The following is a 13,504-nucleotide window of genomic DNA, read 5'->3' on the forward strand; positions in this document are numbered from 1 at the left end:
GAGACATTCAAAGGCAAGTTCAAGTTCACACTGCTGATCAAATCCAGGGCCTGTGCTGTCTACATTTTACCAGTTGCCAGAGACATGGTCCTTCTCCCAGCCACATCTGAGGAACAAGCAGGAAGATTTGCATTTGATGGAATTTTTACTGACAGTAAAAGTTAACATTCAACCCAGGGCAGTGGCTGTTCCTGGGCAGAAGGTTCCTGCTCTGGCCCCTGAGGCCAGTGCTGGGAGCTCTCCCGGCTGGGCATTTATAGCTCTCTGTATTACAGGTCACAAAATGCTTCTTGAAAAGCTGGTTTTCTTCTTGGGAGAGGCTGACTCTACCCTTTGGGAGAATTCCAAGTCTGTTGGTGCCCTGCCCATTGGGAAAACCTCTCATCACTCTATAAATGTCCAAGGTGGCCTCAAGGGAGGACTTCTGCACACAGCTCCCTCCTCAGAACACGAGGTTCCAGATTCTGCCACCTTGCCATGAGGCTTCTAGTGCTTTCCAGCCTGCTCTGCATCCTGCTTCTCTGCTTCTCCGTCTTCTCCGCAGAAGGTAGGGCTTCCCCCGGGGTGTCGGGCCTGAGCAGGGATTCCAGCACCTGGGAAGGTTCCATTCCTGACCTGTGGGGGGACGGGTCCCTGTAGGCAGTGCTGGGCCCTGGAGAGACGGGGATCTTGTTCCCGAACTTCCGTAGCATCTCTAACCACAGCGGCAGCTCCAGCGGGTGGCTCGGGGGCGTTAGGCCCCACAGTCTCCATCCACAGCCCCTGCTCCGCCAAACACACTCACACACTAAGGAAAGCAGGGTGCTTACCACAGTGGCACACACACACACAACCAGCAGAAGTTTCCTGCTCTGACCATGGAGTCCGAGTCAGTGCTGGGAGTTCTCCAGGCCGGGCGTTTGCATCTGGGTTGCTATGCCTACGTCCTACCTGTCTAGAAATTCTGGATCCACTCTGTTGTGCTTGTACCATGCTTGGAACAGAGCACATTAGTGCTGGGTGACCATCCGAGTCTGAACATGCCCAAACCTCGTGCACAGAAAACAACCGCGGCAGGTGGGATGAGGGTGTCTGTGGTGGGGGGTGGAGTATCTTTGTGGGTGTTCCGAAGTGGGGGACATGGTCTTTTTACCTCTATGGATAGGAAGATTTAGTTCTCCGGCCTCTCTCGATTCAGATAGCTGAGTATTTTGAGCTTTTCCTTTTGCCTAACCCTCTAGAAACTGCCTACTTTTATTTTTTGTTGTAGTGGTTATGGTTATTTTAACATTTTTTGGAGCCAGGGATATAAAAATATATAAAGAGGGGAAACACCCATAGTTTCATGATTCAAGAATAGCCATGTTCAACACGGTGTTTATTCCTTTCCATCTTGCGTGCAGCATTTTAAAATTTAATTGGTGCATCTCTGTATGTTGACTATGTGTTCAACATGTCGTCTTTTTTAAATTTATCATTGTGTTATTGTAATCACCCAAAATACTTATGATTGAAGTTATTCTGGAAGCATTTATACCAGAATGTCAGCAGCTGCCATCTCTGAGCAGGGGGATTATAGGAGGTGTTTGTTTTCTAAAGTTTCTGCAATGAAAATGTGCCACGTATATAATAAGAAAAACAGTGCATAGAATTCCTCAGAAACACAGCCCGTGGCATGCATTTTATCAGACCCATATATTTGGACATGTTAGAGGTTGCCAATGTTTCCCTAATGACAATCCAGCGAGGATGAAGATTTTTGCCCATAAAGTTTCCTATCCATTCAGGACTATCTCTGGCACATTTCTGAAGTGGTGTCATTCAACTAATATTTTTTGGTATAACTTGCCATCCAGTGAGTGTGTTATCATAAATATACGTGCTTAGACATTTACATGGTTCGCACTTTGCACTATTTTAAGTATGTAGTAAAAGACAAATGTGTACATAAAATATTTTTCATATTCAGGCATATTTTCTTAGGCTAGGTCACCAAGGGGAGAATGACTGTGTCAAAGGGCATGGACATTTCCAAGTCACCCTGCTGAACTGTTTCGGGGACAGGAACATGAGGAGAATGTGTTCCGGGGACAGAAAATCTGCCAACGTTCTTATTTCTGAAAAGTAAATTACAACAAGGCTACCCCTTCCCCTGGGTCCGGACGCAACTGTAGCCTGGCTCAATCTGCATTTCCTTGAATAACTATTTCTGAGCCCTGGGCCTGAGGACTGGAAGCTCACTCAGGTCGTTCCTGCACAAACAAGCTTGCTAAGGGAGGGTCTCTGCTCCTTTGTGGCTACACTCAGGGAGAAGGCGTCCTGCCAAGCCCTGGAGAGTCAGGCCCTGCTGCCAGCGAGTTCCGAGCCACAACCTGACAGCCCTGAAAGGTAAGCACCCACCCTGCCCAGACTGGGCTTGGGAAGTTCTGTAGTGGCACGGGCAGGCCCCACATGCCAAGCAGCCCCCACTCGGACCTGAGATTGGGCACGAGCCCAGAGGGGGCCCCATCAGGTGTGCTCTCAGCCCCACGGAGCTTACAATCAATGGGGGAAATTAATCCCCCCAAAAGGGGCAACAAATTAGTCATTTTGAACTGGATATATCTGCCAAGGAAAAGAACAGGATGCAATTAGAATGGTGTGGGTGAGCGCCCCTACCTTGGGTGGAGGTATCAGAGGAGGGGGCATCTCTGAGAGCTGAGGAAAGGCCAGGAGCCCACCTGGGGATCACAGAGGTGGGAGTGCAGGTGGAACAGGCCACAGGGGCAAAGGCCCGGGTAGGCAAGAGGGGACATGGAAGACAGAGAGGACCTGGGTCGGAAGGTGCTCACAGGAGCCACAAACCAAAGCTGCCTGTGAGTCTCATGGGCCTGGAACACAGCCAGCAGCTCAGGTCACCAGCAGGTGGGGGGCACATGGGTCCAGAGGGCCCCAGCTTGGCAGGGGGGTGTTACAGCCCCCAGAGGTACAGCCAGGCGGCCTGCAGGCTCCACACCCAGGGGTGAGGCCCAGAAGAGCAAGGCCGTCCTCTCCCCCAAGGCCTGAGTGGCACCAGCAGTGAGGGGGACAGGCCCAGGCCCAGGGAGGGCTTTAGGCATCCAGCTCCCAGCGTGGGGGCTCCAGGCCTGGGGCAGACCAAGGCACTGCAGTCGCCTGGCCCAGGTGGGAGATTAGAGCTGTCGACCTCTGCTGCCTTTGGTAGGAGGGTCCCAGAGCTTGGGACAGACAGGGCTCCACTGGAGGCTGCAGAGCCTGAGCCAGACAGCCTGACACCAACCTAGGGCTGCTGTCTGGACTCTCCGCAGCCTCAGTGCCCTCCCAGGAGACCGAGAGAGCCCCTCCCCGCCCTACTCTCTGGGGCCATGGCAGCAGAGCCTCCAAGCCCTTCCCAGCCACCCACAGTCCTGTCCACAGAAGGGGGAGCTCAGATGTAAAGGAGGGGGTGGGTAGAGGGAGGGAGCGAGACAGGATGGCTCTAGCCGCAGACCTTTTCTCCCGGAGAAGCTGACAGCCCCTCCTTCCAAACTGGCATCACACCCAGCTGGCCAGGGTAAAAATAGCCAGTTCTCACACCCCCCCTCACTGAAGCGGAGTGTGAGGCACCCACCCAGGCGAGTGGGGGTGAGGCTGGCTGGCTGCAGCTCTGCTCCCCCAGGCCTGGTGGAGGAGGGCGGTTCTGTGAAAGAAGGTGAAAACCTTCCAAAGACAGAGATGGGGGAGGCTCCAGGGAGGGCTCATCCCCTCCCCTCTGCCCTTCCTCTCTGCAGCAGGGGTGCTCAGAGGAGGTAAAGAGAAGCAGAGAGGGTGTGTGCACCCACTATACACACAGAGACACACACACACACCCCACACGACTACACACAGGTGCACACTACACACACAAACACATACACAAACGCCACACACACATATATACCCATTACACACAGAGAGACACATGCACACAGCACGTACATACACACACACTCATGCACAAACAGTTCCTAGCAAACAGAGTCAGGTTAACTCCTTGTGCACAGTGCAAGGGTACTTAAGTAAACTGCTGTGGGAGAAGAATCTAGGTCTGTGGCTCCTGTGGCAAGACTGGATTTCTTTTCACGTGTATATTTAAAAAATTCCACTGTAGAGAGCTATAAACAACTTAGAACAGGAAGAGCGAAATAAATGTATTTATTGGCTCCTTACCCTGTGATTTCATTTAAATCCTTGGAACCACCCTAGAGAAGCCTTGTCACTATTGCACAGATTGAGAAACTGAGGCAGAGCCAGAAACCAGGATCTGTTCTCCTTTTTCCGCTACAACAAAGTGCCTCCCCCCGAGAAGGAAAGTTTCCCGCAGAATGTGTATGAAGACGGGGCGTGCCCAAGTGGGCGGAACGGCAGACTTCCCAGAAGGCAGTGCCATCTGGGCTGGATCCGAGCTCCACCACCCGCTAGCTGTGTGCCCTTGAGCAGGTCACCCAGCGCTGTTAAGCCTCAGCCCCCTTCTCTGTTAAAAGGATATGGAAAGGGGATGATGATAGAATTGACCTTAGCGGGCTGCAGTGATGAGTCAGTGGGGTCATGTCCGTATAGCACTTGGTACCCAGCCTGCCACATGGTGCCCTGTCATCATGCCCTGCTGTTGCTGTGGAGGGTGGCCGGGCCCTGCCAGGGCTGCTGGTGCGAGAGACCAGCAATTCCAGCACAGAAAACCAAAGCCTGTGCATTCTCGCCTGGGACTGATGGCTCCGCCTGCCATCTCATGGGGCTGACTCCCGGATTCAGAGAGAAGGAGGGGGAGACGAATCAGTGTTCCTAGCGTATTATCTAAGCAGCAGCAGGACTGCTGCTGTGCCGGGTTCCAGGATGGGCCTGTGCGCTCCAGTTCGCTGACACGGGAGAGTGCCCTGCGTCTGCCCACGGAAAGAGAAACACACCCTGGCAGCCTCGAGGATGTCCGTGAGCTGACGACCCCAGCTGTGACACACGCATGCCAAATAGCGACTGGTCCTTGTTCTGAAGTGTCTTCCTTGGACACTGCTCCATGCCGGGCCCATGGGGACAAGACGTGGAAGGGCCAGGGCTCTGGGTCAATGTGACAAAACCATCTTCAAAAATTAATGTGCTAAATGGCTGATTTGTTGAATTTATTACATTCGCCAATTTACTAAAAAAAAAACAAAAAAGGCTTTGTCTAAAGTATTTAGAAAGCTTATAGCAATCTGTGTAGCAGCATTGTCACAGCAGCAGTCATTCTAAAGGAATGTGCACTCTGCACACTCTGTTGGCTCTTGAGGGGCATCGGGCACTGCCCCAACTCCAGGCTGCTCAGCTTACGCTGGGGTCAGGCTGACGGCCATGTGGGCCCCTCCGGCCAGGAAGGCTGTGACCCAGGAGCCTTCGTCAGGCCTTTGGATGAGTTACGACAATTCAACTTCCTTTTTTTGGCGTGTAAGCTAGTGCTTACATATCAGTTACTAGGTGTAGCACTTATGTCTGCTAATTTATTTAATGCTCAGAATACTCCTGAGAGTTAGATACGGTTACCATCCTCATTCTCACAGATGAGGGACTAAAGCACAGAGAGGTTAAGTAACTTGTTGAAAGTCATTCAACTAGTAAGTGGCAGGGCTGCGTTCTAAATAATCTGGCTCCAGATTCTATGTTCTTAACTACCACACCATGTTGCATATAGTAAGAATTTGGAAAAACGAGGAGAAAAAAAGAATAATCTCATTATCATAACTTAGTAATCCTTCTCATTCATATATGCCCCTTTTTTTATACAAACATGTTTTTTTTTAAATATTTTAACAGCTTTATTGAGGTGTAACTGATATACAAAAAACTACACGTATTTAATGTTTACAATTTGATGGATTTGAACATAGGCACACAGCCATGAAACGAACACCACAAACAAAATAATAAACATGTCCATCACCTCCAAAAGTTTCCCCGCGCTACTTTGTGTGTGTGGGAGGGACAAGAACACTTAACTTGAAATCTGCTCTCTTAAATGTTTCAGTGTAAAATATAGTACTGTAAACTAAAGGTGCTGTGTTCAGAAGATCTCTAGGACTAATGAGTCTTGCATAACTGAAGGTTTCTACCAGTTGAACAACTCCCCATTTCTCCCTTCCCCCCAGTCCCAGGCAACCACCATTCTATTCTCTGTTTCTACGAGTCTGAGTATTTTAGAGACCTCATGTAAGTGGGATCATGCAGTATTTGTCCTTCTTATACAAACGTGTTTACCTGGTTTTATTTTTATTATACCCTGTTTTTTAATTTTTAATACTAGCATTAGGTCATAAGCATTTTTCTTTGTGCTGCTACACAGTCTTCACAACCATAGGGTTTTTGTCCCCATGAAACATTTCTAGCCCCATGAGGCATCATTACAAATTAAGGATTTCTCTATCATAGGATATTCAGATTGCTTCCAGAAGTTTTTTTCTGTAGTTAAAAACAAAACTATGAAGAATAGCTTAATGCATGCAGTTTTTCCTTTCCTGTGGATTATTCCTCCCATAAATGGGACTGGTTTATCAAAAGATGCAAATGTGGCTTTGGGGCGCACATTGCCCGGCACATGCTGTCTGGGAGGAGATAGCGGGGTGGGGGGAGTGTCTGAGGTTCTGCACATCCGGGTGGCACTGTCCACATGGCAGCCCCTCCTACCAAGGCCATCAGAAACAGGCCTCTCAGACCCCGGTCAACTCAGGCGGGTTCTGCTTAGAATGAGCCACCTTCTGTCCATCTTCTGCCAGGAAATTAGGTTTCCCCCCGCTGAGACTGAAATAGTCTGGGATGGTCGTGTTTGCCATGAAAGGCCCCTTCTGGGCCTCCAGGAAGGAGTGTAAGATCTAATTCTTCTTTTGATTTTTAAAAAATCTTTGTATTTGAAAATGAATCTTAATTGTGTTTTTCTCCCTCCCTCCACCCCCGGCTCTTGTCCGCCCCTCTGCCTTCCTGTCCTCGTCCCTCTTATCTGCCCATTGCTCTTCCCAGGACACCTCCCAGGACACCGCGCAAGGCTCTGCAGACTGTGCAAGCTCAACCCAGGGACCAGCTCATGGGTGGTTCCTGGGGCACTCCCGCAGGTTTAGCGCTCCCGAAGCCAGTCTCTGGACAGCCGAGACCCTCATGCCCAGCGCTTGAGCCACCCAGCAGCCTCAAGTTGCCCCTTTCAACTTTCAGGGCAATGAGCTGTGATGTTGGAGGGCTTCATCTCAGGCACAGGGGCCCTGGGAAGGTTCTAGAACTCCTGGTCCCAGTCCCCAGTCTCTGGTAGTTGAGGATTCCACCATGACCCGTGGCAGCTACCAATCCAGAGATACCACCACTGCCGGCTGGACTGCAGGGTGGCCAGCACCCAAGGGTGGCCAGCCAAGCCTGCAGAGCCTCGGCCGTCCTCCAGATCCATGTGACCTCCTGGCATTTAACCACCCAGCATGCAATGGCCCGTGAGGGACTCCCATCCTGACTTCCTGACATGAGTCTGCAGGAAAGAACATCCAATCCAAACACACAAATGATAAATAAATTATCCAACAAAATGCGGGGAGCATCCTTGTATGAGCAAGTCAATGATAGGGCCTGAGCCCAACTTTCTGCTAAAAGAAACGTGTCCCTGAAGCCTTCCCTGCAGACCCCTTCCTCACAGCACAGTCTGACCGTGTGGGGCAGGGAGAGGACCAAGGGGTCGGGTCCAACACGCCAGGACTCAATGCCCAGCCCTGCCCAGGATTTGCTGTGTGACCTGAGCAGGTCAGTTCCCTTTTCTATAAAATGGAGATTCAGGGCCTGTCCAGGGCGAGAGCAGACAGATGTAAAGTGCCCACAAAGGGCCTGGCACCAGAGGGGCTTGGTTCAAGGGAGTCCCTGCCTCCCCTGCCCCATCCTGGGGCAGCGATTATGCCTGCAGTGAGCACAGAGCGGCAGAGCTGAGGCTCTAAGGGGACAGATGGCTCGGGCCTAAGAGGTTTATCTCTCGGTAAAGCTCCCTTCTAATCCAGGGCTCACAGCAAGGTGAGAAGCTCCTTCTCGCACCATCCTCAGCCGTGCCTGAGAACACCAGGCCCGTGGGGCTGATGGGCGGAGGCTCCCGGTCCAGGGCTCTGGGGCGGCAGAGTCTTTATCTTGTCACAGGCCACACCCTTCACGTCCCTTCCAAGTGCTTCACTCCCCGCTCACTCACCCACCGCCCACTCGCTGTCGTCCACTCCGGGGCAGCAATTGCCAGACTCTGTGCTGGGTCCTGGGCTCAGAGATGAGCAAATGCGGCCCTTGGTGTCAGAGAGACAATCGCTGCTCCACAACACGGTGACCACGGAGGTAAGGACAGAGTGCCAGGGGTGAGGAGAGAGGCAGCTGCTCGAACCGAGTCAACGGAGGAGTTCCAGCCAGGGCAGGGGTGTGGTGTGTGTGGTGTGTGATGTGGGAGGGTGTGGTGTGTGTGTGTGTGTGTGTGTGTGTGGTGAATGTGGTCCTTGGTGTGTGTGGTGTGTATGGCATGTGTGGTTTGCATGTAGTGTATGGTGTGGTATGTGTGGAGTGTGATGTGTGTGAGGATTTGGGGTTTGCATGTGATGGTCTGCGTGGTGTGTCATGTGAGGGAATGTGGGGAGTGTGGGTGGTGCGGGGGTTGTGTGTGGTCTGTAATGTGTGTGTGTGATGCATGTGGTATCTGGTATGTGTTTGTGAGGTGTGTGCGTGTGCGAGGGTGTGGAGTTTGTGTGTGGTGTGTGGAGTTTGTGTGTGCTGTGTGGTGCATGTTCTTGTGATGTGTGCGTAATGTGGTGTGTGTGTGTGGTTTGTGTTCTTATGATGTGTGGTGTATGTGTGTGGTATGTGGAGTTTGTATGTGCTGTGTGGTTGCATGTTCTTGTGATGTGTGTGTAGTGTGTGGTGTGTGCGTGTGGTGTGTGGTGGGGGGATGTGTGTGCATAGTGTGTGTGTGGTGTGGTGTGTGTGTGTTGGGGTGAAGCAGGGGCACAGCGAGGGCCAGGCAGGAAGACTTTGGTATCTGAGGAGAACTCAGCAACTGGACAGACACAGCAGGGACTGAGGGAAAACAGAGGGTTCAGTGTGGGGCCATGGAAGGCCCTAGAACATCGTCAGGTATTTGGGGTCTTTCTTGAGAGCAGTGAAGAGCCAGAGGTGCGTATGAGCAGCAGAGAATGCCGGTGGAAAGGGCCATCCCGGGACAGAACGAACTCGGCCTGAGGCAGGGCGGAGGGCCGGGGGTTTCTGAACAACAGCGAGACAACTTAGCTGGAGGCCTGCGGGGGACACGCCCCGGTAACTGCTCCCGGCGCGGCAGACCCTCACCAGGAGCGCCCTTGGCGAGGTGGACGCCTCACCCACCAGCAGCGGGAGAGCCGGCTGCTCCTGTGTCCCTCTCCTCTCCCTTCTCCTCCCTCTCTGCACACCTCCCCCCAAAAAGGAAAAGAAAAAAACACAAAACTAAATGCATGTGCTTGCGAGTCACCAGGAGGAACAATTCAAAGGCCACGTGCTTGACCACTGCTCCTGCTGGGAACAGTGGAGAGCAAAGGACAGAACTAGACCCAGATGGCCTCCTCGGCTTTGAGGGGCGCGGGCGGGGAAGACCAGATGTTTAATGTACGCAAATAAAAGGAAGACACAGCCTGGCCCCTGGGAAAGGAGGAGCGGCGCCCTCTTCGAGGGCCAGGACTACAGGGCCACTGCCATGAGCTATTCGCAGTGAAATGGTGCAGCCGAGAGGCTGGCCTTGGGCAGCATGGACAGCAACCCCAAGGGGCCTCCCAGGGGCACCTGCCCCTCAGAGCAGCCCAGGCCAAAGGGAGCTGAGGACCCTGCCCCACCCTGTCCCATCTGCCCATCTGTCCTTCCTCTGTGGAGTGACGGAAAGCCTCAGACTGGTTCCCAAGCAAACAGAGATGCCCACACAGAGCTGGCGGCCCATGGACCCTTGGGAGGCAGGTGCCCCTTCTCACAAAGATGTCAAAAAACTTTCCTTCCCACTCTCACTGGCCGCCTCTGGAACTTGCAACGTGCACTTTTAAACTTTCTCAGTGGTGGGAGAACTTCACTCTAGAAGGGTAGGTTGAGTCTACAGGGAAAGTCTTGGGAATAAGGCTATTCAAGCTTGGGGAGAAAACTCAGACACCTGGAAGTGACTTAAAAATAATAAAACCGGGGTACTTGTGTTGCCCTAATTGACTCCTTGACGAACCTAGACACCTTTGCAGGTTACAGGTAGCGTCATTAAAGAAAGTGTACAGTCTCCATGGCAACTAAAGGTGCCCATACTCCCTGAAGGGGTGGGACATCTGTTGTAATTGATAGAGCATGAACTCTGAAGACAGATTTGGGTTTAAATGGTGGCTCTGTCATGCACCCACCGTGTGACATTGGGGAGGTCATGTGACCTCTCAGAGCTTCATGTTCCCCATCCACAAAATGAAGCTAGAACTGCCTGTCACACCTCCTAGCTCAGCTCTGGGCAAAGCGTCCAGGATAAACTGCCTTCTCGGGCCCTGCAGAGGCCATGCAGCTGGTTAATGATCACATGGTGACTCACCTGACCGATACCATAGCCGTTTTTCCTGCCTTGGAGGCATCATAAAACTAGGATATGATTGTGTCCCATGCTGGAGTCTGGTCTCCTCATTGGTGGCTGAATCTTGCCCATTTACTAGGAGCCTGGTAGCATGTAGACAGCTCCAGAAACATCTAGCAGACTCCCACTATCAACAGCTCCATCTCTGGAAAAGGTCTTTGGCACTCATCTGTAGTTTAACCTCAGTTAACCTGGACTGCCCCTCTGGACTTGCAAGTAGGAACCAGAAGGATGTCGGGGCTGGGGGTGTCCAATGACAAGATGTCTACTCTGACAAGTCCCTTTCCATGGCAAATGCAACCATTTTGTTTGTTCAGCTCAATATTTAAGTATGCTGTGGGTGTGCACACTTACACATGTGCCACGGTCTCCACCACTCCCTACTGTCTTTCACCCAGCCATTTCACACATTTCCATTTCCTGCCTGGCTCAGCAGGCATTTGCAGTTTATACTCCCTGGCTGCTCCACTCTGTCAATTTATGGATGGATGGGAAAGGAATGTGACAAAGGCCTTGACCAGAAACCAAGACTTATGACACTATTAGATGCTTCTCCATTCATTCATTTATTCCCTTAGACTCTCAGCCAGTCCACACCTACCCACAGAGGACCTATTGTGTGCCAGGCCCTGTGCAACCCATGATGGAAACACAGGCTCTTCCGTGAATGGTTCACAGTCCCCTGGGAGAGACACACAGACAGATTATAACACTAAAGTGTTTTAAGGACTTTGTCAAGGTTCCAGGTAAAGGCCAGTTCTGCTTGGAGGCAGAGGCATGTCAGGGAAAAGAACCTCTGGGGAGTAAGATATTCTTCGGTGTGTTCCTCTACCCATCCTGAGCCATGTGGCAGGCTAGACAGCAAAGGAGACTACTACAGGGTAGAAACAGGCAGAGTCAGAGCCAGAGATTCTGCCGCCCCCCCTCCAACCCCCACTATGTAAATGCCATATTGACAAGAGTCAGCATCCCAACCCCGGAGTCAGGGTCAGTGGGGAAAATGGTTACTGGGGGCCACTAACCCATTAGATGAGGGATCGGGTGACATCATAGAGTCCCTCAGTTAAACAAATAAGCATGGTCTCAGAGAGAAAGGAAAGAGATCCCATCCTCATGTCGAAGGAAACTGAGGCAGCCAGTCCACACCTGGCCTGGGTACAGCAAGGGAGCGGGGGAGGACACAGGTCACAGAAGGTGAGTATCTGGGGCTGCTCAGGCACACTGAGCCCACTGCTGTGGGGATGGACTGCCAACTTCCAGCCATGTGGGCACACCTTGGCCCAGCCCTGCAGAGGACAGTCCTCAGGACCTCACCTGTGCTGGGAGCGACAGTGCCTGACAGAATCGTATCACAGAGGGTACGCCCAGTGCAGGCGATGCATCCAGGCTCACTCAGATCCCCTGACAGTATTTTATCATGATCAGTACCAAACCCTGCATTGGACCAGGGCTTTCTTGTCATCAGCAGTCATTTTGTTGGGACTTGGCAGCTACACAGAGCAGTTCAGGATGCCAACATGCCAGGGCAGGGGTCACTCTGCCAGATGGTGTCACCCTTCCCATCCCAGACCACCAGGCAGAAGCAGGGCGCTGGACACCTGGGGCGACTGTGTACATGCACCTCTGACCTCTTTGGTCAGGGTCAATAGGAAGATGAGCCTGAATCACAGGCACCTGCTGCTCACCCCATCCCCAGCTCCAGACGTAGCCTGGAAAGCGCCTTGCCCACCCTCTCGGTGCAGGTGTGCACACGTGTGTACATGTGGAGACAAGATGTGTGTGAACTCACACATAGATGGATATGCGTGTGTGTGTGTGTGTGTGTACGAACAGGTCTGCAAGTGAGACTCGAACCTGTGTCTGTGTTTGTGGGCGGCTGTGTGAATGTGTCTGTGCACATGGGCAAGGGACTGTGGTTTAGCACACTCAGACACAGAGAAAGGCAAAGGAGTGGATGTGCACGAGAGCGTGTGTTGGTGTGCTGGCAGGCTGAGCTAGAACACACACGCACGCCCAGGCTGGCAGCTGAGAACTCAGATTCTCACTTATCCATAGCTGGATCAGCTGCCATAAATCTGCCAGAGGAAGAGCTGTCAGAACCTGACCTAAAGATGACCTGATTTAGTTCGGCACCACAGGTACCATGGTGGGGAGGCCCAGGCGAGGGAGCTTGCCCCTGCGCAGGGGTGGTGGGCACGTGGAGGACAGGGTGACTGGTGTACCCGAGGCTGCCCGGGGCCTGTGGGTGAGGGCCAAGCCCTATGTCCCATGGTAGGTGAGCCCTTCCCGGCTACAACAAGCCAAGCCCTCCAGGTAGCGTTCAGACCCTCCACACTGCAAGGTCACGATCAGGGCCCATGGTTAGAATCACCTTGAAGAGCTGCTGCTTTCCCAGGTTCTTAGGTGCTTTGAAGACAGGGCCATAACTAGGGTGACCACCCCATCCTAGGTTGCCCTCCACTTTTCTGACTTTAGCATTGAAAGTCCTACATCCCTGGAAACCCCTAAGTCCCAGGCAAACTGGGATAGCTGGTCACTCTAGCAGATCTGAACTCAATACAACTGAAGGGGAAGAAGGCTTTTTAAGAAAAAAAATATATATAAGCCAGGTGTGGTGGTGCCTACCTATAGTCCCAGCTACTCAGGAGGCTGAGACAGGAGGACCACTTGAGCCCAGGAGTCCAAGTGCAGCCTGGGCAACTTAGTGATATTCCATCCCTTTTTTTCAAAACAAATAAGTATCAAATACAAATATGAAATTAGGGCTATGGAAGGGGGGATATGTGTGTAAGGGGCCTGAAGCCTAAAACTTCAGCAGCTTCACAGTCATCTACCTTTGCCAGGGAAAGAGTTCCAACTTTGTTTGGAGCCAGCCCAAACTGGATGTGAATCCAGGCTCTGCCCCTTACTGGCTGTGCGAGCCTGGGCCAG

At 52.2% G+C, this 13,504-nt stretch overlaps 1 protein-coding gene across 1 annotated transcript; it reads left to right on the plus strand.

Moving 5' to 3' along the window:
• The first annotated feature begins 477 nt into the window (after positions 1 to 477).
• GPR15LG (G protein-coupled receptor 15 ligand) lies at positions 478 to 7,073 on the plus strand. Its single transcript, XM_069460247.1, has 3 exons — positions 478 to 547; positions 2,287 to 2,367; positions 6,988 to 7,073. The coding sequence occupies exons 1-3, from the start codon at positions 478 to 480 to the stop codon at positions 7,071 to 7,073; spliced, it is 237 nt and encodes a 78-aa protein (XP_069316348.1).
• The last annotated feature ends 6,431 nt before the right edge of the window (positions 7,074 to 13,504 follow it).

The sequence above is a fragment of the Eulemur rufifrons genome, chromosome 28 (genome assembly GCF_041146395.1).
Source record: "Eulemur rufifrons isolate Redbay chromosome 28, OSU_ERuf_1, whole genome shotgun sequence".
NCBI classification, from domain to species: domain Eukaryota; kingdom Metazoa; phylum Chordata; class Mammalia; order Primates; family Lemuridae; genus Eulemur; species Eulemur rufifrons.